The sequence below is a fragment of the Canis lupus genome, chromosome 33, assembly GCF_003254725.2.
Source record: "Canis lupus dingo isolate Sandy chromosome 33, ASM325472v2, whole genome shotgun sequence".
In the NCBI taxonomy this organism is placed as follows: domain Eukaryota; kingdom Metazoa; phylum Chordata; class Mammalia; order Carnivora; family Canidae; genus Canis; species Canis lupus.
Genome location: NC_064275.1, coordinates 31,563,222 through 31,583,468, shown reverse-complemented (window position 1 = coordinate 31,583,468; position 20,247 = coordinate 31,563,222). Strand labels below are relative to the sequence as shown.

The 20,247-nt window shown below is 53.7% G+C and overlaps 1 protein-coding gene and 1 long non-coding RNA gene across 2 annotated transcripts; one reads left to right on the top strand and one right to left on the bottom strand.

The window, feature by feature from the left end:
• The first annotated feature begins 158 nt into the window (after positions 1-158).
• On the top strand, positions 159-2,965 carry LOC125754268 (uncharacterized). The gene is made up of 2 exons (XR_007408029.1): positions 159-198; positions 2,795-2,965. It is a non-coding gene; the product is annotated as an uncharacterized LOC125754268 (long non-coding RNA).
• Positions 2,966-6,509: 3,544 nt separating this feature from the next.
• Positions 6,510-19,894, bottom strand: LRRC15 (leucine rich repeat containing 15). Its single transcript, XM_025473231.3, has 2 exons — positions 19,825-19,894; positions 6,510-11,982 (listed from the first exon to the last, which is right to left on the bottom strand). Exons 1-2 carry the CDS (start codon positions 19,892-19,894, stop codon positions 10,226-10,228), a joined length of 1,827 nt encoding a protein of 608 aa, XP_025329016.1. The 3' UTR covers positions 6,510-10,225.
• Positions 19,895-20,247: the final 353 nt, after the last annotated feature.

Here is a 20,247-nt window from a genome sequence, read left to right as displayed (position 1 = left end):
GTCTGGTGCCAGGAGCCTGACCTCGGCCGAACGGCTGGCCACAGGTACCTGCGTGGCTCTCGATGGCAGGAGGAATCCTAAGGATTGTGGCTTGTTCCTTGATTTGTTTGCTTCATAAACTAGCTTTTTTTTTTTTTTTTCTTTTTTTTATAAACTAGCTTTTTAAATCCTGAGTTAGAAGAGGAGAGATGGAAGGAGGTAAGTTTGGACCCAATATGGAGAGGCACACTCTCCCCGTGGGGCTAGCCAGGGGTGGAAGAAGTTGCTTTGGAAAATAGTGGTTTCCTGTCTAGGGATGTTCTTCCAAGGGCTGCAGAATGAGGTGTGGTGTGTGTGTGTGTGCGTGTGTGTGCGCGTAGGTGAGTGTGTACATGTCTTAAGGGGTGCAGAGTGAAGGCATGACCAAGATAAGCAGTCTCAGATCATTTTCAATGTCCGGAGTCTACCATTCAAAGTAGACTGATGGTGGGGGCACTTGGGTGGCTCAGTGGCTGACCTTTGGCTCAGGGAGTGACCCTGGGGTCCTGGGATCGAGTCCCACATCGGGCTGCCTGCGAGGGGCCTGCTTCTCCCTCTGCCTGTGTCTCTGCCTCTCTGTGTCTCTCAGGAATAAATAAATAAAATCTTTTTAAAAAACAAAAACAGGGATCTCTGGGTGGCACAGCGGTTTGGCGCCTGCCTTTGGCCCAGGGTGCGATCCTGGAGACCCAGGATCGAGTCCCACATCAGGCTCCTGGTGCATGGAGCCTGCCTCTCTCTCTCTCTGTGACTATCATAAATAAATAAATAAATAAATAAATAAATAAATAAATAAATAAACAAACAAACAAAAAAAACAAAAACAAAGTAGGCTGATGGCTTTAAAAGTCTTTGCATGATACTAATATTTATCTCGAGGGGGGCAGGCAAGAAGCCGCAGGAGGAGGGTCCCACCAACTTACCTGGACAACTTTCGAAACAACCTGAACACCCACAAATTCAACCAAGATGTAAAGAGAGAGCAGCTGGAGGCTACAGAGAGAAAAGGGCTCACTTCTAAAAGTAGGAGGGCGGAGAAAAAAAAAAGAAATGCAATAGGGGAGGGCACGGCGCCCAGAAGGGGAGGCCTCAGGCGAGCACCCGGAGCTGGGAACTCTGCCCCGGGCCTGGTTCCCGATTGAGAAGGCTCAGCAGGGAACAGGGCCGGGACTGGCAGGAGTGCAGGGGAGCCTCCGGTTCCCCAGGTGCTGGGGGGGGGAGCACGGGGGGAGCACGGGGGGAGCATGGGGGGAGCACGGAGGGCGGCACGGTGGGAGGAGCACGGGGGGGGCACAGGGTCACGGGAGGAGCACGGGGGGAGCACAGGGGTGGCACGGGGGGCGACATGGGGGGGCATGGGTGGGCACGGGGGGAGCACGAGGGGCGGCACGGGGGAGCATGGGGGGCACGGAGGGAGCATGGGGCGAGCACAGGGGGAGCATGGGGGGAGCACGGGGGCGGCACGGTGGGGGGAGCACGGGGGGCACGGGGTCACGGGGGGAGCACGGGGGGGTAGCACGGGGGTAGCACGGGGGGCATGGGGGGCACGGAGGGAGCACGGGGGGAGCACGTAGGGAGCACGGGGCGAGCACAGGGGGAGCATAGCATGGGGGGGAGTACGGGGGGGTGGCACGGGGGAGCACGGGGGTGGCATGGGGGGGCACGGGGGAGCACGGGGCGAGCACGGGGGAGCATGGGGGGAGCACGGGGGGCGGCACGGTGGTGGGAGCACGGGGGGCACGGGGGCGAGCACGGGGGGGAACACAGGGGGCGGCACGGTGGGGGGAGCACGGAGGGAGCACGGGGGGAGCACAGAGGGAGCATGAGCGGCCTTCACCCCCAAGCCGCAGGGGGCGGAGGCGCAGGACTGCGAGGCCTCCCCCCTTCCCCTCTCACCCCCCACCCCCCACCCCCATGCTCCCTCCCCCTACTCCACCCCTCCCCCTCCCACCCTACCCCCACCCCTACGCTCCCTCTCATGCCCACTCCCACCCTCCCTCACCCCTCCCTCTCACCCCCACCCTCCCACCACCCTTTCTCACCCCCCACCCCCGCGCCCCACTGTGCAGCCTGAGCCCGGCCGGGTCGCGGTGGGGACTCCTGAGCGGACACGGGCCACCCCCACTCCTGTCTCAGTGCGACTCCTTTTCACAGGAGGCTAAAAATTTCCAATTCTTTTTCTTTTCCCACCTTAAGGTCAATACTTGACCAACTCTTCATTTGTAAGTTTTTTCCTTTCTGACTCTCATATTTCTACAATTACATGCCTTAGATGAATTTTTCACTTCTGGATTCCCTTCAATGTGTTCAATTTAATTTGGGGAGCTAAGCGGGATATGGGTATTTGTTTGTTTTCTTTGTCTCCTTCCCTTTTACCATGGAGGCAGTTAGTGCCTCCTAAGGCGCAGACCAAAATACACCCAGAACCAAGCGGAACACCGAGTGGCCCATTCTGACAGATTATATTCCCTCTTCCTTCCCCTCCTGGCCTCTTCTTTTATCTTATGTTTTCGTGGTCGATGTTGGTCACTGTAAGCATTGCCGGTTTCTATAAATTTGGGATTGAGCGTCTTCTAACATACAGAACAAAATACACGCAGAACCAAGAGGATCACCCTCTAGGTCCCCTCGGGGAAACTACATGCTCCCTCCACTACCATTTCCTCACCACCACCATCCCCCCCTTTTCTTCTTTTCTTCTCATTTTTCTTCTTCTTCTTTGCTTTTGGTTTTGGTTTTTTATTTTTACTACTTTGTTTTAAAATTTGTTTTTCAGGGACGCCAGGGTGGCTCAGAGATTGAGCATCCACCTTCGGTTCGGGCCATGATTCGGGGGTCCTGGGATCAAGTCCCACATGGATCAGTCTCCCCACAGGGACCTTGTTTCTGCCTCACTCTATGTCTCTCATGAATAAGTGAATAAATTAAAAAAAAAATTTTCACGTTAGTGGTCTTTTTGTTTTCTTTTGTTCTGTTCTTTTTCTTTTATTTTCTGGTCTCTGACCTCTTCGGAATCATCTAGGGTGTGTTTTACTTGATATTTTTGACTCAGCTCGCGCATACTGCCACTTTGCACTGGACAAAATGACTAGAAGGAAGAACTCACCACAAAAGAAAGAACAGGAAGCAATACTCTGCCACAGAATTACTGAATGTGGATTTAAATACTATGTCAGAAATTCAATTCAGAAGTACAAATATAAAGTTACTGGCAGCTCTGGAAAAAAAGCGTAGAGGACTCAAGAGACTTTGTTACTACAGAATTTAGATCTAATCAGGCCAAAATTAAAAATGATTTAACTGAAATGTAATCCAAACTGGATGCTCTAAGTGCTAGGGTTAATGAGGTGGAAGAGAATGTGAGTGCCATTGAAGACAAGTTGAAAAAAAAGAAAGAAAAAAAAAAGAAGACAAGTTAATGGTAAGGAAGGAAGCTGAGGAAAAAAAAGAAAAACAATTAAGAGCTCACGAGGAAAGGCTGAGATAAATAAATGACAGCTTGAGAAGCAAGAATATACATCTAATTAGGATTCCAGAAGAGGCTGAGAGAAATAGAGGACCCCAAGGTATATTTGAACAAATCATCACTGAGAACTTCCCTAATCTTGGGAAGGAAACGGACATTCAGATCCAAGATGTAGAGAGGACCCCGCCAAAAATCAATTCAACGCCTCGGCATTTAAGAGTGAAACTTGCAAATTTCAAAGATAAAGAGAAAATCCTTAAAGCACGTCAAGGCAAGAGATCCCTAACTTATAAGGGGAGAGATATCAGGTTAACAAAGACCTCTCCACAGACCTGGCAGGCCAGAAAGGGCTGGCAGGATATATTCAGGGTCCTACATGAGAAGAACATGCAGCCAAGAATACTGTGTCCAACAAAGCTGTCATTTAGAATAGGAGAGATAAAGAGCTTCCAGCATAGACAGAAACGAAAAGAATATGTGACCACCAAACTGGCTCTGCAAGAAATATTAAGGAGGACTCTGTAAAAGAAAGAGGGAGCCCCAAAAAACAATCCACAAAAACAGGGACTGAATAAGTAATATGATGACACTAAGTTCCTATCTTTCAGTAGTTACTCTGAAGGTGAATGGGCTAAACGATCCCATCAAAAGACATAGGATATTGGACTGGATAAAAAAGCAAGACCTGGGACTCCTGGGTGGTTCAGCAGTTGAGCGTCTGCCTTCGGTTCAGGACATGATCCTGGGGTCCTGGGATCGAGTCCCACATCGGGCTCCCTGCATAGAGCTTACTTTTCCCTCTGCCTGTGTCTCTACCTCTCTGTGTGTCACCTCATGAATAAATAAATAAAATCTTTAAAAAAAAAAAAAAGCAAGACCCACCTATATGCTGTCAACAAAGGACTCATTTTAGACCCAAGGACACCTCCAGCCTGAAAATGAAAGGGTGGAGAACCATTTACCATTCAAATGGTCCTCAAAAGAAAGCTGAGGTAGCCATCCTCATGTCAGATAAATTAAACTTTATACCAAAGACAGTAGAAAGATATGAAGAGTAAAACTAAATCATGCTTAAACAGTCTGTCCAAAAAAAACAAAAACAAAAAACAGTCTATCCAACAAGAAGACCTAACAGTCATGAATATTTATGTCCCTAATGTGGGAGCTGCCAAGTACATCAATCAATTAACAACCAAATTAAACAGATACTTAGATAATAACACACTAATAGTAGGCTTCAACATGGCACTTTCTGCAAGTGACAGATCTTCTAAGCAGAACATCAGCAAAGAAACAAGGCCGTTAAAATGATACACTGGACCAAAAAGACTTCAGGTATCACAGAACATTCCATCCGAATGCAACTGAATGCACACTCTTCTCAAGTGCACATGGAACTTTCTCAGGATAGACCACATACTGGGTCATAAGTCAGGTCTCAACTGATACCAAAAGACTGGGATTGTCCTCTGCATATTTTCAGACCACAATGCTCTGAAACTAAAACTCAATCACAAGAAGACATTTGGAAGCAACACATGGAGGTTAAAGAGCATCCTACTAAAAGATGAAAGGATATTAGAGAAGAATTTAAAAGATTCATGGAAACTAATGAAAATGAAGACACAACGATTCAAAACCGGTCCTAAGAGGGAAATACATCACAATACAAACTTGGGAAAAAATCAAATACACAAGCTCATTTCACACCTAAAGGAATTGGAGAGAGAACAGCAAATAAAGCCTACAGCAAGCAAAAGAAGAGAGATTATAAAGATATGAGCAGAACTCAATGAAGTAGAGACCAGAAGCAGTGTAGAACACATCGACAAAACCAGGAGTTGGTTCCTTGAAAGCATCAATAAATAGATAAACCATTAGCCAACTTTATTAAAAGGAAAAGAAATAGACTCAAATTAGTAAAATCACGAATGAAAGAGGAGAGATCACAACTAACCAGCCCTTATGCAAATTATTTAATCTCTACAAGTCTTTGTCTATCTGTGGAATGGGTGCACACACACACACACACACACGAAATCAAACTTCAGGTAGGAGCAGGATACCCTGGGCGTATGTGTGTGTGTGGAGGGGAGATTTGCAATAAGAACTCTAGGGACTTTCTGGGAAATGGGATGAGGACTCTGACCCCTTTTTCCATTAGCCAAAACTCCAGAAACCTGTCTTTGTGGACAGGTTCAGTGGTTAGGGGGACAAGAGGCCCTGCCCCAGTCACTGAAGGGGTCCAGCCCGTGATATGGTGAGCATACTATTGCCCCCTGTTTGGGTCCACCTGCCTCAGACAAGCCTACACCTGCCAGAGAGGATGTAAGAGCTAGAAGAGCCAGGAAAATTCAGCTAGAAACGTCTTGACTGGGCACAGCAGTGGGATAAAGGAACATTGGAGAGGACCATCCCTTTCTCAAGCTGTGCTGGCAGCTGTGGCCACCTCCTGGAGTCCACAGACCTGAAGAAGTCCTGAGGACACCTGGACACTTTGGAGGGAGTCCCTGTCACTCAGATGGTGTCTTCTGAGAGCCTGTGACTCACTGAGCCTGGTGTGAGGCACTGGTAGGAATGCTGCGGTGTGCAGGAAGAGTCCCACCTACCTAAGTGTGTGTGTGTGTGTGTGTGTGCGCGTGCACACGTGCACATGCATGTGCATGCAGGTTAAATGAATAGCCTTTCTGGTGACGCAGAAGAATCCCCAGTCTGGGAGTCCGGAGACCTCCTGCGGCGTGAGCTCCGGCATTAATTCGCTCACTAAGACTTGAGCAGATTCATTTCCTGCCTCGATCTCACTTCCTTCATCTCTGAAACGGTTTGACCCTATTAAGACTCCTTCCCACGACAGCGGCCGATAAATGTCGTTTGTTACTCCATTTTTGTTCCCCATTCACTTTCCAAAGGTCTCTTTCCAGGCTCAGCGCCTCTTCTCCTTGAGGGTCTGTCTGGGTCAGCCTTACACGCACGTACAAGAGGAGAACCCGCAGGTGGGAGATTCCACAGCCGAGACACCCAACGCTCAGTTGTCCTGCGTATACCATTTATTGTTGACTCTGTACACCAAATTTGTTACAGGCAGCATCCAGCAAAGACAGTCCCCCAACCCTGCCCTCCAGGGCTCACAGTCTATAAAACCCTGGGGGCCTAGAAATTTCTAAATGCGTCACCAAGCACCTGGGACTATTTGCAATGATTCCCTAAGCGAGGCAAACACCATCTACTTTTGAAGGCAGCGGGCTGGGTGGTGCAGTGACCTCTCCTCGGGGGAGGGAGGAAGAGCACAGCTGAGCGAAGTCTGGCCTGGAGAAGCGCCTGCCCCTTCTCTGAACCACACTGAGGGCTTCCTCCCCGAGCCTACCCCCACCACCTCCCCAACCGCTCGGGGTCTCGGGTTCGGTTCTGGCTGTGGGACCCGTGGGCTGGACTCTGGGCGGTTTGTAGCTAGAGGCTAGGACCCAGCCAGGGTCTGCGTAACGGCGCTCGGTCTCTAGGTCTCTCTCGCTGCCTGCTCTCCGTAAGCTTCCTGAGTGTGGAAACAGTTGCCTGAAACTGCTCTTTCCTTGACGGACGGGTGGGCTTAGGGATCACCTGTGTTGACAAGCTTCCGATCCACGCAGTACCAAACAGGTGCCAACGGCTCAGACTGTAGGAAGCCACAGGCAAGTGGCCCTCCTCTTCTTTATGGATGAAAGCCCAGGACAGGCCATGGGGTCTTGTACAAGCGTGAAGAGAAGAAAACCCACAGCCCGCTGAATAACGTTGCAGAAGAAAGAGTGAGTTTAGACCCAGCTCCAGGGGATAACCGTCGTACCCATGCACAGGGGTGTTGTCAGGCTTAAAAGAAAATGCTCGTTCAGGTCCTTTAAAGGGTATCTAGACACCCTAAGTGTTTTTGAGGAACAGTGGCTCCAACTGGCTTTTATTCTCTTTCCTCCTACGTTGACTCTTCACTCCAAATGGAGGCTGCTGCTACTGGCAAGGTATCCTAGGGGCCGGTAGGCAAATGGGGAAATTAAAGTGGATTCTGTGGCCTACCTCAGCTTTGGGGGACCAGGAAGCTCACTCCAGTCCTGAGAAGTGAGCAGATGCAATGTCTTACTGGAAAAGAAACCTCATCCAGCTTTTCTGGTAGCTCCCTGACCAGACAACATGGTTCAGAAAGGCCAAAGCCCTGCTGAGGAAGAGGAGACCCAATGGCTCCATCCAATCCACTCTGATGGGAGGAAGGAGCAGGCAAGCTCAAAGGGTCGGGTAACGGGTTCACCACCCCCACTGGGGGGTGCCCTGCAGGGAGACATCTCAGGACAGCTGCCCTCAGGTTAGCCTATGGCCTGGGGAAACATGCTGATATCCTGGGCCCGCGAGAAAGGAACTCCAAAGTCATGGCCAATGCCACAAATACCCAAGCGTTCTGGGTTCAGATTGGCGGGACCTTCTAGGTGAAAAGGATGCCTCCTTCCTCTCACTGCCATGTCTGGCCCGCTTGCACCCTTGCACAATGAGACATTGTCGTCTGCTCCTAAGGAACACCTCGAGGAGTACATGCTTCTCCCTGGAGGAAAGCAGCCCAGCTTCCCCGGAGGCCCCAGAATCAACTGGGCAGGCCACCATCGGGTGGAAAAATGCCCATGCCCCAGGCTCTGGGCTCACTTCCTCTTGGGTCCTGGCAAGTCTCAGAACATGTCCACCGGTTGCTATAAACATTTTGAAAACGTTTTGGAAACCCAGATTTACGTTGGGGAGATGTCTTTTGCCTTTGACAGGCCCCATCTTTCCCAGATTCTCCGGGACACAGAGTAAAAACTATGCAGTGTGCTAGTTCTTATGTACATCCCTTCCTGGACCCTTTTTGTTGGGGGCCTGTCAGCATCATGCTGCTAAGACCTCGGGGGATTTCTTATTTGTTTTGTGGGACAGAGGAAACAAGGAAGAGCTGGTCAGGATTTTCTTTTTCTTTTTTTCCAGTCAGGATTTTCAAATGCTTATAGCACTGGCTGCAGCTCTTTCCTGGGCAGAGACCTGAAGTTCTCCATTTCACTGCTTTACTTTGGGACTGATAGACCAGTTGTCCAGACAGAAACATGAGTTGCCATGAACACAGTTTCTTTACCAGCATAAATATGTGTGTAGCAGGGAGGGTGATGAAAGCAGGTATTTATGTGGTTGTAACCCAAGGAACCAAACAACTCAACTCTTATAACCAGGCCACAGGCAGAAGGAACTCTGGAGAGCCCCCAGACCCAGGGTGACCCATCTGTGTGCCTGGTGTTGCCTACTGTATGCGAGCATTCTGAACTTCAGTTTCTAGCTGACTGGAACACTGGTGGAGAATCTTACCACACTAGAAGGATTACCAGGTTCCATTACACTCGGCTGTTCAATTAAAGGCTCTCATGTCTGAACTATTTCACTTCCCCCAAATGGAAAGTGAAAATTAAAAACAGACATAGGCATAGCAAGCCCAAAAGGCCCAGGCAGAGGGGCCTCCAATGAGCAGCAGACAGCTGGCTGGCAGAGAAAGGGGTGTCAGGACGACCCTGACCAGGCCGTTCTGGGTGACTTGGGGTGTGGGGATCCGATTACATCTCCTGTCCAGGCCATAACACACCCACATTGACTCCTCCACCCCTGACAGCTGGACCTTGGCAAGGGCGGGCTGGCAGGGGCAGTGAGGGGCCGTCCAGGCTCATGGGGACCCATCTCCACAAGCCTGTCCTCTCCAGTCAAAGCCCAGGATGGAAGATACTAGTGATGTCTAGTTTCTTGATCTGGATGCTGATTCCACAGGCGCGAACTGCTTGTGAAGATCCATCAAACTCTACACAACCATGCTCCCACTTTTCTGTATGCATGTTATACTTCAATAAAAAGCTAAAAGATAAAAACCCTGGGATGAACATAAGGACCCCCAGGTTCTAGGGTGCTTTCTCATCTAGTACTAATAAGCTGATTTTAAGAGTTTTTAGGGGTCAGACATTCTACATGATCTTATTTCTCAAAGGACCAAAATGTTCAAGTCAAAATTTGCAGTTCGGAAATCTTCTCTACAAGGCTGGCTTGCCGCACAGGTGCCCTTCTTCCTTTTCCAGGTAACGACCCCATGAGAGATGCTGATAGCAGCTCTCCCTGCAGGAACTGAGCAGCTTCTTTCACACCCTGCAGCCAGGCCCTTGGCAGCTCTCAGGACGCCAGCCGAGCAGGTGGGAGCCTTTGGGAGGAGAGAACTCACCCTGCTTTCAGGAGTGGAAACTCACGGGAGATCTTTCATTTGAGGGGACAGGGGAGAGCCATGCCACAAAGGCAGGGAGCAAAGGAAGGAAAATCAACTTACATCCTACTTGGGAGAGAAGCTGTCCCCATGGAGAACTCTTCCCACAAAGTGAGCAGGAATGGTAACTGAGTCCAGAGGCCAGCATGGCCATGGGCCAGGAGAGCTTGTCAGAGGAGAGCTGGTGAAGGCTGTGGAGAGGGCTTTCTCACATGAAGCCCGGGGACGTGAATTAGAAACCCCGTGGGGTTCTTGCCAAGGCCAGTTGGGTCTTCCTGGTGGTAAGAAGGCCCTGCGAGAGCTGGTTCTCCTGTGGTTCTCTAGAGGAGAACCAGGCAGGTCTCTTGGAGACCAGCAAGAGGAAGCAGGGGGTGGCTCTGTGGACCCAGGGGTGGAGGTAGGACAATGAAATTCCCAGATCCTCCAGTGGTCCCACTGGTCCGCAACCCTGCCTCCAGCCCACCTCTTCAACACTCGTTGGGCGCCTTCATCTGCATCAGGACCGTGTGGTTCCTCTTCTTGCAACAGCAACAGCAGATGCAGGCAACCAGGGAACAGGCCAGGGCAATGATGCCAATAACAATGGCAGCAATGGCCAGCCCGCTCTGGGCCTGGGTCATGCCCCACGTGCTGCGGTCGTCAGTGACCTCAATGGTGGTCAGATCAGTGTAGTCCTCCACAGGGCTGGTGAACTCAGTAGTGGAGACGGAGGTGGTATCAGGGAAGCTGGGTGTGTCTGGGTACTGTGGTGTTTCCGGGTAGCTGGGCACCTCGGGGATCATTGGGACCTGGACACTGGGGACAGCAACGTTGACGTTGATGATGATGAGGGACTGGCCTCGGACACTGGGTGGGCTGAAACATACTGGGAGAGTGTCTGTCCCCAACCTGGGTTTGTTGAGCAGGAGCCAGTTGTGGAGTGGAAGGATGTCTGAGTCACACCTCCAGGGGTTGTCATAGAGCCTCAGCTCACACAGGTTCCCCAGGTGATCAAAGATGCCCATGGGCAGGTTCTCCAGCTGGTTGTTCTGCAGCTGGATGGTCATGAGGCCGTTGACATTGGCGAAGATATTCCCCGGGAGCTGTCTGAGGCGGTTGTTCTGCAAGGAGATGTTCTGCAGGTTGACCAACATGCGGAAGACGCTCCCGTCCAGCTCTTGCAGCGCGTTGGTGTGGAGGGACAGCTCCCGCAGCTCCACCAGCCCATTGAAGGCATCTGGGGAGATGTAGTTGATCTGGTTGCGGCTGAGGATCAGGACCTGCAGCTGGTGGAGGTTGCTGAAGACGTTGTCAGGCAGAGAAGTGATGTGGTTGTCGTAGAGCCAGAGCTCACGCAGATTGTGCATGGGCCCAAAGATCCCTGGTGAGAGCTCCTTCAGGGAATTCCCAAAAAGCGTAAGACGGTTGAGCTGGGGCAGCTGCATGAAGATGCCAGGGGGCAACTGAGAGATGTGGTTGTTGGACAGATAGAGCTTCTGGAGGTTACGGTTGTTGTGGAAGAGGCCAGGGGAGAGCATACCAATCTGGTTTTGCTGTAGGGCCAGCTCCTGGAGGTTCCCACATCCATCAAATGTGCCCATAGGGATTTCTGAGAGCCTGTTCTCATACAGTCGGAGGACCTGGAGGTTGCCCAGGCGCTGAAAGATCCTGGGCGAGAGGTGGGTGAGGCTATTCTTGCCTAGATTGAGCTTCGTGAGGCCCACCAGGTGGTCAAAGACACCGTCGGGGATATATTCCAGGTGGTTGCCATGCAGCTGCAGCTCTTTGAGGTTGCTGAACTGGGAGAAGTGTGCTGGCTGGATCTGCACCAGCTGGTTGCTGGACAGAAGGAGTGACTCGAGGTTGTTCAAGCCCTGGAAGAGGCCAATAGGCAGAACCTGAAGCTTGTTGTTGGCAAGGCTGAGGTAACGCAGTGACCCTAGGTTGCGGAAGGCACCAGGCATGATGTGGGACAGCTCATTCTTCTCAATCCTCAGGGCAATGAGGGCCGAGATGTTGAGGAACGGGGACTCGTTGAGTTCAGTGATGTGCGTGTTGAGGATCTGCAGGCTCATGGCGTTCCAGGGCAGGGGAGCGGGCACTGCCACGATGCGCGCCCCAGTGCACTCCACCTGGGAGGCTCTGGAGCAGGTGCACTCACTTGGGCAGCCGTAGTAGGCCAGCCCCGCGCTCCAGGCCTGGCAGCCCACCAGCAAAAGAAGGTAGTGTTTCAGCGGCATGGTCTCTGCAAGGGGAGACAGCAACCTAGTCAGGATCACCTCACCGCACTGCTGGGGGTTTAAGCCAACATCTGGCTTGCCTTTGAACTCCATCACCACGCCCTGACTTACGCCACCTGTGGTCTAGTCATCAAGCGTCTTCACCTTCTCCCTGTGTCCTTGCCCAAGCAACTGCCTCCACCCAGAGTACTCTTGTCCTTATCTGAGTCCTGCCCGTACTTCCAAGTCCAGCTCAAACGCAGTCACCTCCAGGAAGCTTCCCCAGATCTGTGATCAGCATTAGTTACCCTCCCACGCAGGTGGGTTCCCCAGTGCCCATAATGGCCAGTGCCCCGGCTGGCTCTGTGTGGCATGTGTTGTGTTCCTGTCTGTGTCCTTCTCTAGCCAATAAGCTTTTCAAGGGCAGGGGTGTTCATCTTTCATCCCTAGAGGTTCCTTAAGGCAGGAACAGTATCTTGTCTGGTTATAAAATCCCCGGAGCAGATGCATCTATCTATCCCCCAAAGCACCTGAACTTGCTGGTTGAACATGACCTCCTCCGGAGAAACAGATGGGAAATGAGACCAAATAAATAGGGCCTGAACCTGAAAGAAGATGCTAAGACCACAAATTTGGGGGTCTGCTGGGAAAATAGCAGCAGCCAACAAAGGCGGGACGCACTGCCGATCTGGCAAGCTCAGCTTTTCCCTCTGCCTGGGTCCCACCTGGCCCCCATCGCTGTGAGTGACCACCTGGCCTTGCCTTGACCCCCTCGCACGTGCTTCATTTAGGTTTAATTCAAACCACCTTCTCAATGAAAGACCATTCTCTGCGCTACTTCCCGTCTCACTGAAGGGGCTGTAGCAGCTCGGCCAGTTCGAGGGGCCTGCCTCTGGTACTACCAGATCCAGTCTCCACACCAAACCATGGAGGAGGTCCAGGAAAACTCACGATGCGCTTTGAGCCCAGAGGTGGTAGGGCCAGATGCTCCCGCAGGCGTGGTGCTGGTCTGGGCATGGAAGCAAATTCATGAAGGGTTCAATGTTTGAGGTCAGGGGTGGTGGGAATTATCTACATACATAACTATAGATAATGTATACAATGCAGTGGAGAAGGAGGTATGGGCACTGAGCCCCCCTCCACAAATAGTTAAGAACCACAACTAGCTGTTCGATCTTGAAGGAAACTTGAAGCTTCAAGCTCACCATCCTCATGTGTTAAGTTGGGATGATAACCTCTGCCCCCTCTTGAGACCACTGAGAAGAGCAAACAGGATGGATGATCATACATACATTCCCACTGTTTATGGGGATGAAGGAAGCAGGGAAACTGAGGCTCAGAGCTTAAAGCCTGGATCTCCAGACTCTTGGGTGATTACTTTGAGTGTTACTTTAATGCCCTTCCTTTTAATGAGCAAAAATCCTGAGTCAGAGGAAGGAATTTCAAATGATGGCATGTAGGGCATAAACTGGCTGGGTGGAGAAGGCATTTCTCTGGTCTCTCTTCCTGAACTCACGGAGTCCTAGACCTGGCCCATAACTCAGAATAATCCAGGCTTCCCAACCTGGTCTTAACTCAATGCACCTTTTTCCTGCGCCCACCCTCCCCACCCCCAACAAGCCTGCCCTGGGGACAGAACCCAAGTTCATCCTCATCCACCCACACCTTGATTTTTCGTTTATTCACAACCATCCAAGCCCTGACTTGTTGTGATTTGGCATTAAGGACTTGAATAGGTACATAAAATGAGGGAGGAAAGAAAGAATAATAACGTGGCCAACAGTCCTGGGGATGCAGAGGACCGGGGCCTCTGCGTGGACACACACTACAAGGACAAACTCGCACAGACAAAAGTCAGGTCCAGAACTTGAGAGAGGAAAGGAGCGGTCTACAGAGGGCACCCAGAAAGTGTCTCAACACCCACCCCAGGACAAAGACTTAAGGTTTTCATTGATGGTAACAGAGAAAGGAGACTGCCCAGCACAACCCGTGTGATCCTCGCCTGCACCTGCAAGGACGAAGTGTGGGACAAGGGAAGCGATGCTCTTCCTCTGCACTGTCCTCATCAGGCCGCAGCTGTGCTGCTGTGCCCGGGGCCACTCCAAACGTCAAGAGGGCTACTAACAAACCAGTCTCTCAAAGGCCTCAGAGAAGGGCAAGGGCATGGTGAGGGGATCCAGAAACTGGAATATCTGAGCATCCGTTGAAGGAACATGGATGCACGGAGAGCTGGAAGAAGAGATCTGTTAAGGAAGCTACTGGCACTTTCCAAGGATACACAAAGGACCGCCCTGGGAGTCACTGTGGCTCCAGGGGTCACAAACGTGTGCCGAAGCTGTGGGGCAGCAGATTTCAGCTCACCACTGAGGAGAGCTTGTCTGAATCAGGATGGACAACCCATGGAGTTAGAGCAGAGGCTGAGCAGCCACAGGCTGGAAAGGAGGCGACACAGAAGATCCCTACGCCTGGTAAGGTACTGGACGCCCCGCCTCTCCCCAAGGCTTCGGGATTCTAAGGCTGAGTCCCAGAGCAAGGATATGGGATCCAGCTACTGAGACTGTTGTGCCTGTGCTGCCAGGGCTCCATGTGGGCAGGTGGGGGGTGCCCCTCCCCTTGGCACACGCTTGGGGGGACACTCACACCCCTGGACTGACTCACAAAAGTGCAGCTCTATTTGCTCCTGGAGACGCGCGAGCTAGTACTTGCGTATTTTTAATGTCTACTCTGCCCAGCATGCTTCAAAATGGTGCCGTACCCTAAATGTCAGAGACTAAATTCTGGGTCCATAATGTGGCAAACCCCAGGCAGTGTCTGTCAAATCTCCCCAGCTGTCAATGAGGGCGTGGGATGCGATGCCCTCCGAGGACCCATCCCAGACCTTCTCAGCATCTGCGCTCCCCAGCTGGGGTGGGGGCATCAAGCCAGCCCCAGGAAGGGCTCAGGGCCAGGGGAGGGTGCCTCATGGCTTGGGAGGAAGAGAGAAATGATAATTCCCTTATGGGAACAGAGCCACTGTTGTTTAAAATGGACCACACTCAGCTTGACAAATATTGCAAGAATTTGCAGATTTTCCTTTTTATAAATCCTTCTGTCTGTGGAGTCCACCCCAGCACCACATGCGGTGGTTTCCTGTTTTCCAGCACTTGCTACTGCCACAGGCACGGACTGCTCCAGAGGCCCTCCACGGGGCCCTCCACACCCCAGCTGCAGAGCCCTGGGGGGAAGCGCAGAGGCACCTGGACAGCCACCCGGCCGGGATGGGGAGCGAGCGCGGGCATGCTCAGCGGCCCTGGCCCTCTGCAGCCGGCACGCAGCCGCCTAATAGCCCACGCTGCCCAGGGCCGCTTGGCAGCCGTGACAGATGCCAGTTAAAGACCCACGAAGTTACCCTAATTATACCCTCCTCCCCAGGCGGCCGAGTGCCTTCTCCATCTCTGCAGTTACTCAGTCCAGCCCCCGTCCCAAGGGGCAGGCCAGCCTGGGGTCTGTCGCTGGCCCAGGACCTCAGTGAGCCGAGCAGACAGACAGACAGCTCACCCGGACCCTCCCCGGGAGTAGAAGCGCTTGGCCCAGGCACTTGGGCTGTGAGTCCCTTCAGCGAGAGCTGCCTGTGACTCATGAGTGAACCCATAATTAGCCTCGAAGCCCTTGGCTTTGTTGGTTGGCGGGTTGGCACCTTTTCAGCTTATTACCATCATTCGCATCCCTTAAACATGACATGCCCTGGGAGGAGATGCCTTCTATGTCAGTGCCACGGAGCAAAGCTTCTGGAAAGAGCCTGGCAGACAGATGTGCTGCTACTCTGGTCCCGACACTAAACTGGAGTGTGAGTTTGGGTAAATTCTCTGGACCTTACTTTCTCCTCCCGTGAAGACTTCCAAGGGCCCTTGTTGGCCCTCATGTCTTGTGACCAGAGACAGAAAGGAAATCTGGCCTGAAGACCCACCATCCTCCCTCCCACATAGGTCACCCAAATGGCTGACAACGCCACCTGGCCTGGCGCCACCTTCATGTGACGCTGGGGGAACTCACACCCATCTACATTGTCTCAGAGTGTTCCCGGCAGGGCAAACCCATGTGTTAATCAGGGCACCCAGAGAGCCAAGAGCCATTTCATGGGACTCAGGAGTGAGTGTCTGGTCCTGCCACCATCCAGGGCACTGAGGGGAGCTGAGACCCAGAGAGAAGATCTCCCTCACTGGGCGGAGCCCTCTTCCCGGAGAGGTCTCCCTAAACATGGTGTCATCCGCAGGGACACGTTGCCCAATCCAGCTGAGGGAGGTGGCAGCCTGGGAGTTGTGAGGGGTTCTGATCCACCCCCTCCAGCCAGTATGGGTCTCGATCAAGCTGCTCATCTGGCCCCTGGGCGGCTCAGCAGTTGAGCATCTGCCTTCAGCTCAGGTGGTGATCCCGGGGTCCCGGGATCAAGTCCCGCATCGGGCTCCCTGCATGGAGCCTGCTTCTCCCTCTGCCTGTGTCTCTGCCTCTCTCTCTGTGTCTCTCATGAATAAATAAAATTTTTTAAAAAATTAAAAGCTGCTCATCAATGCTCAGCCCAATGAGTCTGAAGTCATCAATTGAGAGGCTCAGTGCAGCCAGACATCCCCATCTCACTAAACAGGGGGTAACCACCCTACACCCCAAATCAGTTCATAAAATCACCTGGAAGATCCTGGAACACTTGCTTCATAAAACTGACCTCACAGCAGTGTGGCTGTAAGGCCGAGGTGAGCACTGCCTGGGAAGCACTTGGAGTCGTTCTTGGCACAATACAGATGCCCAATAAATGTCGATGACAATTCCTGCTTGCTCTGCTGTTGAGTAAAATCAGGACTTCTGGAGACTCCACCCACAGAGATCCTGACTCCTCTGTCTGGGTGGGCCCAGTGCTCTGCCAGGTGAGTCTGTTGCAGGTGCCTATGGTCTACACTCAGAAGCCCCCGTTGGGGTCCAGCCCAGCTTAAACACATGACCTGGGTCATTTACTGCCACGGACAGAGAGACTGAACTGAGGATCAGGGAGGCTGAAGGTTGGGCCACAACTGCGCTTAGCGACCTCTATGAATATTCCCTTCCAGAGCCCTTTTCTGCACCCCCCGGCAAAAATCTGAGATGGGAGCTAAACTGAACCCAGCAGTGGAGGCCACTTCCAGAAGCGGCGCTCAGAGCCCCGGGCCTCAGAGGTGGAAGGGCTCTTAAGGCTCTCCAGTCAAACCACCTGGCTGTTTTGTAGACGGTTACACTACGGGGCGCAGAGGGAGGAGGGGACTTGCCCAAGGTCATACAGTCATTTGAAGATTTCTGACACCCAGATCAGGACTCTACCTAAGCGTAGAGCTCAGTGAATCCCTGAATCTCATCATGAGGATTCAGGACATTATCAACCATGTGTCTAGCAATGCCTGGAAGGGGCGGGGGTGGGGGGAGGGAGCTTTACTCCCTCTGTCCCAAAATGATCCCAGGCTCATATACATTCCACCTGCCAGCTGCCCAGCATTATTAACCAGGGTCAAGTGCTCCTCCCAACTCCCAGGCTCCACAGTTTGGAGGGATGTTTGTTCTTCCTCAAAGCTGCTCTGATGCTCCTATAGCTCAATTTCACATGAGGGGCCTGAAATAGTAGAGAGAAGGAACAAAAGGGGTTGCCCGAAAGTGTTAATCCCGTAATCTCAACACACGGTCCCTTCAGGGATTTGCCCACATTAAGAATGCTCTACCCTAAATACAAAGCACCCTGAAGCCCCAAGGGACAGCTGTTCCCCACCTGGCCCCATTATTGACCTCATCTCTCCTGGACCTTCAAAGCCAAAATATTGTTCATTTGTTTAAAAAAGAAAATAAGTAAGAAAAAGCAAGTCCTTTCCAGCCCCAGGGTTAGGGGAGGGAGGGCTTCCTGCAGAGGCCAGAGAGGACCTACAATTAACGTGGCAAAAGCGGCAGGAGACACCGACTTGCCAGCGGAGCAAGGAGCTCCTGCTCGGGGCCTGGATGCAAGAAGTTACAGCCCGTCCTCAGGGTGACACCTCATGCACCCGCATAAGATAGAGGCGGACGAACGCCTCCACCAAGCACCTCGGAAGCAGTTTCTAAACCCCGTGTCCTCAAAGCCCAGAGACGAGGCAGTGAGACCAGGAGCTCGCAGTAGTTCCCTCACCGGCAGGCCTCCGGGAGGCCACCTGCCACGTGCCGGCAACCTGGATGTGCACTGGCCGGACGCGGGTGGGACGGCCTCCCCTCCGTTCACCCCACTTCTGCTCCCCCGCAGCCCACTCCCCTGCAGGTACTGAGCCAGCCAGCCCTGCGGGAGGCTTCAGGGGCCCCCCCGCGGCCCCCCAACCTCTCTCACAGGCTTGTCTCACCATTGTAGAGTCGTGCGACTCGAGACCACAGGCGAATGGGCCTGTCTGGCCCGGAATGCACCTGGATGTCCAGCCAGTGTACAATGAAAGAGGTGACGGCCATGCGACAGTTTCTCAGTTATGGAGGCAGTGGCAGCCAGCACATCTGGAAGCCGCTGGGGAGGGTGAGATAATTCCAGAGAATCCTGGAGGCAGGCATCCAGCACCTTCAGGCTGGGAGACACCATCTCCAGCATCGCAGCCTGCCCTGGGGTAACACATTTGGCCCTGGAGGCAGACTGGCTCTCACACTTTGGCACAGGTGGGAAAGTTCTAGAAAAGTTCTGGTTTTCCTCAGCTGGTTCATTGGCCTTGCTCCTGCCTCTGCATTAGAGCAGAGATGCCAGGAGAGCTACCAGAGTCACCGTGTTAAATCACGCCACCCGCATCACAAGCCCATCCCCGGCTCTGCTCCCCTGCTGGGGACAGCAGCCTGGCCACACCCGACGTGACCCGCTGCCCAGAGGGGGCCCCCGGAACAGGGGTGCCTAAGCCACACACAGACTTAGGGCCCGAAGCAATTCTGAGACCACAGCTCAAGTCCAAACTGGGAATCTGAACCCAGCAACAGCACTTCGGCTGCAGCCACTGTTGTGGCAACTCTAAGTCCCCTGAAGAGGACAGATCTGTCTTTCCGGGGAGCCCTCCTTGGTCCTAGACCGACCCACACGCTGGGCAGGCCAGGACCGCCCCCGCAGCGAGCGCTGGGGAAAGGAGGGTTCAAATAACCTGAGTCTCTGGAAAAGAGAAACTCTTCCCCAAAGCAGAGCTAGTCCCAGAAAGAGGTAAACTCGAGGGGTCACCGGTGCGCTAATCTGGTCAACTTTCAATGCATTTTGGCTCTGCAGAACATCTGGTCAGCACCCCCAGATCGACCTCAGGGGGTGCCGAGGGTCCGTGGTTCGGGGGCTGGTCCGTGGGGGGGCTGGCTGGGCAAGGGGAGGACCGGCCCACTCCCTCAGGGGGGTGCCCCGCTGGCCCCTCCTGGCGTCATCCCGGGGTGGGATGCATTCCGCATCCCGGGTCGCCCATCCTGGGGGGTGCATCCCGGGGGGGGGGGCGCATCTGGAAGGGCCCATCGGGCATCCCGAGGGGCGCATCCCGGGGGGCACATCCCGCAGCACATCCAGCATCCTGAGGGGCCCGTCCTGAGGGGCGCATCCCGAGGAGCGCATCCCGAGGGGAGCATCTGGGGGAGTGCATTCAGCATCTCGAGGGGCACATCCCACAGCACGTTCTGCATCCCGAGGGGCCGGTCCGGAGGGGCCCATCCCGGGGGGCGCATCCCGGGGGGCCCATCCCGGGGGGCGCATCCCGAGGGACGTATCCCGCTGGGGCCCATGGAGGGGGGCGCATCCCGAGGGGAGCATCCCGGGGGGCGCATCCCGCAGCACGTCCCGCATCCCGAGGAGCAGGAGCGCATCCCGGGGGGCGCATCCCAGGTCCCGGGGTGGGGGGGTGCCCACCTACCAGCAGCTCGGCGCCCGCCCGCCGCGGACCAGAGGCAGCGACAGCAGGACCGGCCTCGCGGCTGCAGCATGAGCACCGCGACCCGGCGCGGCCCGTATTTAAACCTCGGGGGCGTGAGTCACCGCGGGGCAGGGCGCGCTCGCGGCGGGAGGGGCGGGAGGGGCGGGAGGGGCGGGCCCGGGGCTTTAAAGGCCGGGCTTCCCTCTCCCCCTGCTGGCCTCGGCCGCCTGGGCCCCAGGGAAGGGCCGTGCCGGAGAGCGGGTCTCCCCTCTGTGTCCTCCAAGCTTTGTATTCCAAGTAATTCCAAATTTCCAGAAGATTGGCAAGAACAGTGTTATCTACCTAACCCAACTGGCACCCCCACCCCCCACCCCCATACCCACCCACACCCCCACACCCACCCCCACCTCAGAGGTGCCACGC

Coding starts and splice junctions, on each gene's coding strand:
- LRRC15 (XM_025473231.3), bottom strand. CDS start 19,894: ATGCTGCAGCCGCGAGGCCGGTCCTGCTGTCGCTGCCTCTGGTCCGCG. Junction 11,983..19,824: donor GGGCGGGCGCCGAGCTGCTG/GTAGGTGGGCAC, acceptor CTCCCCTTGCAG/AGACCATGCCGCTGAAACAC.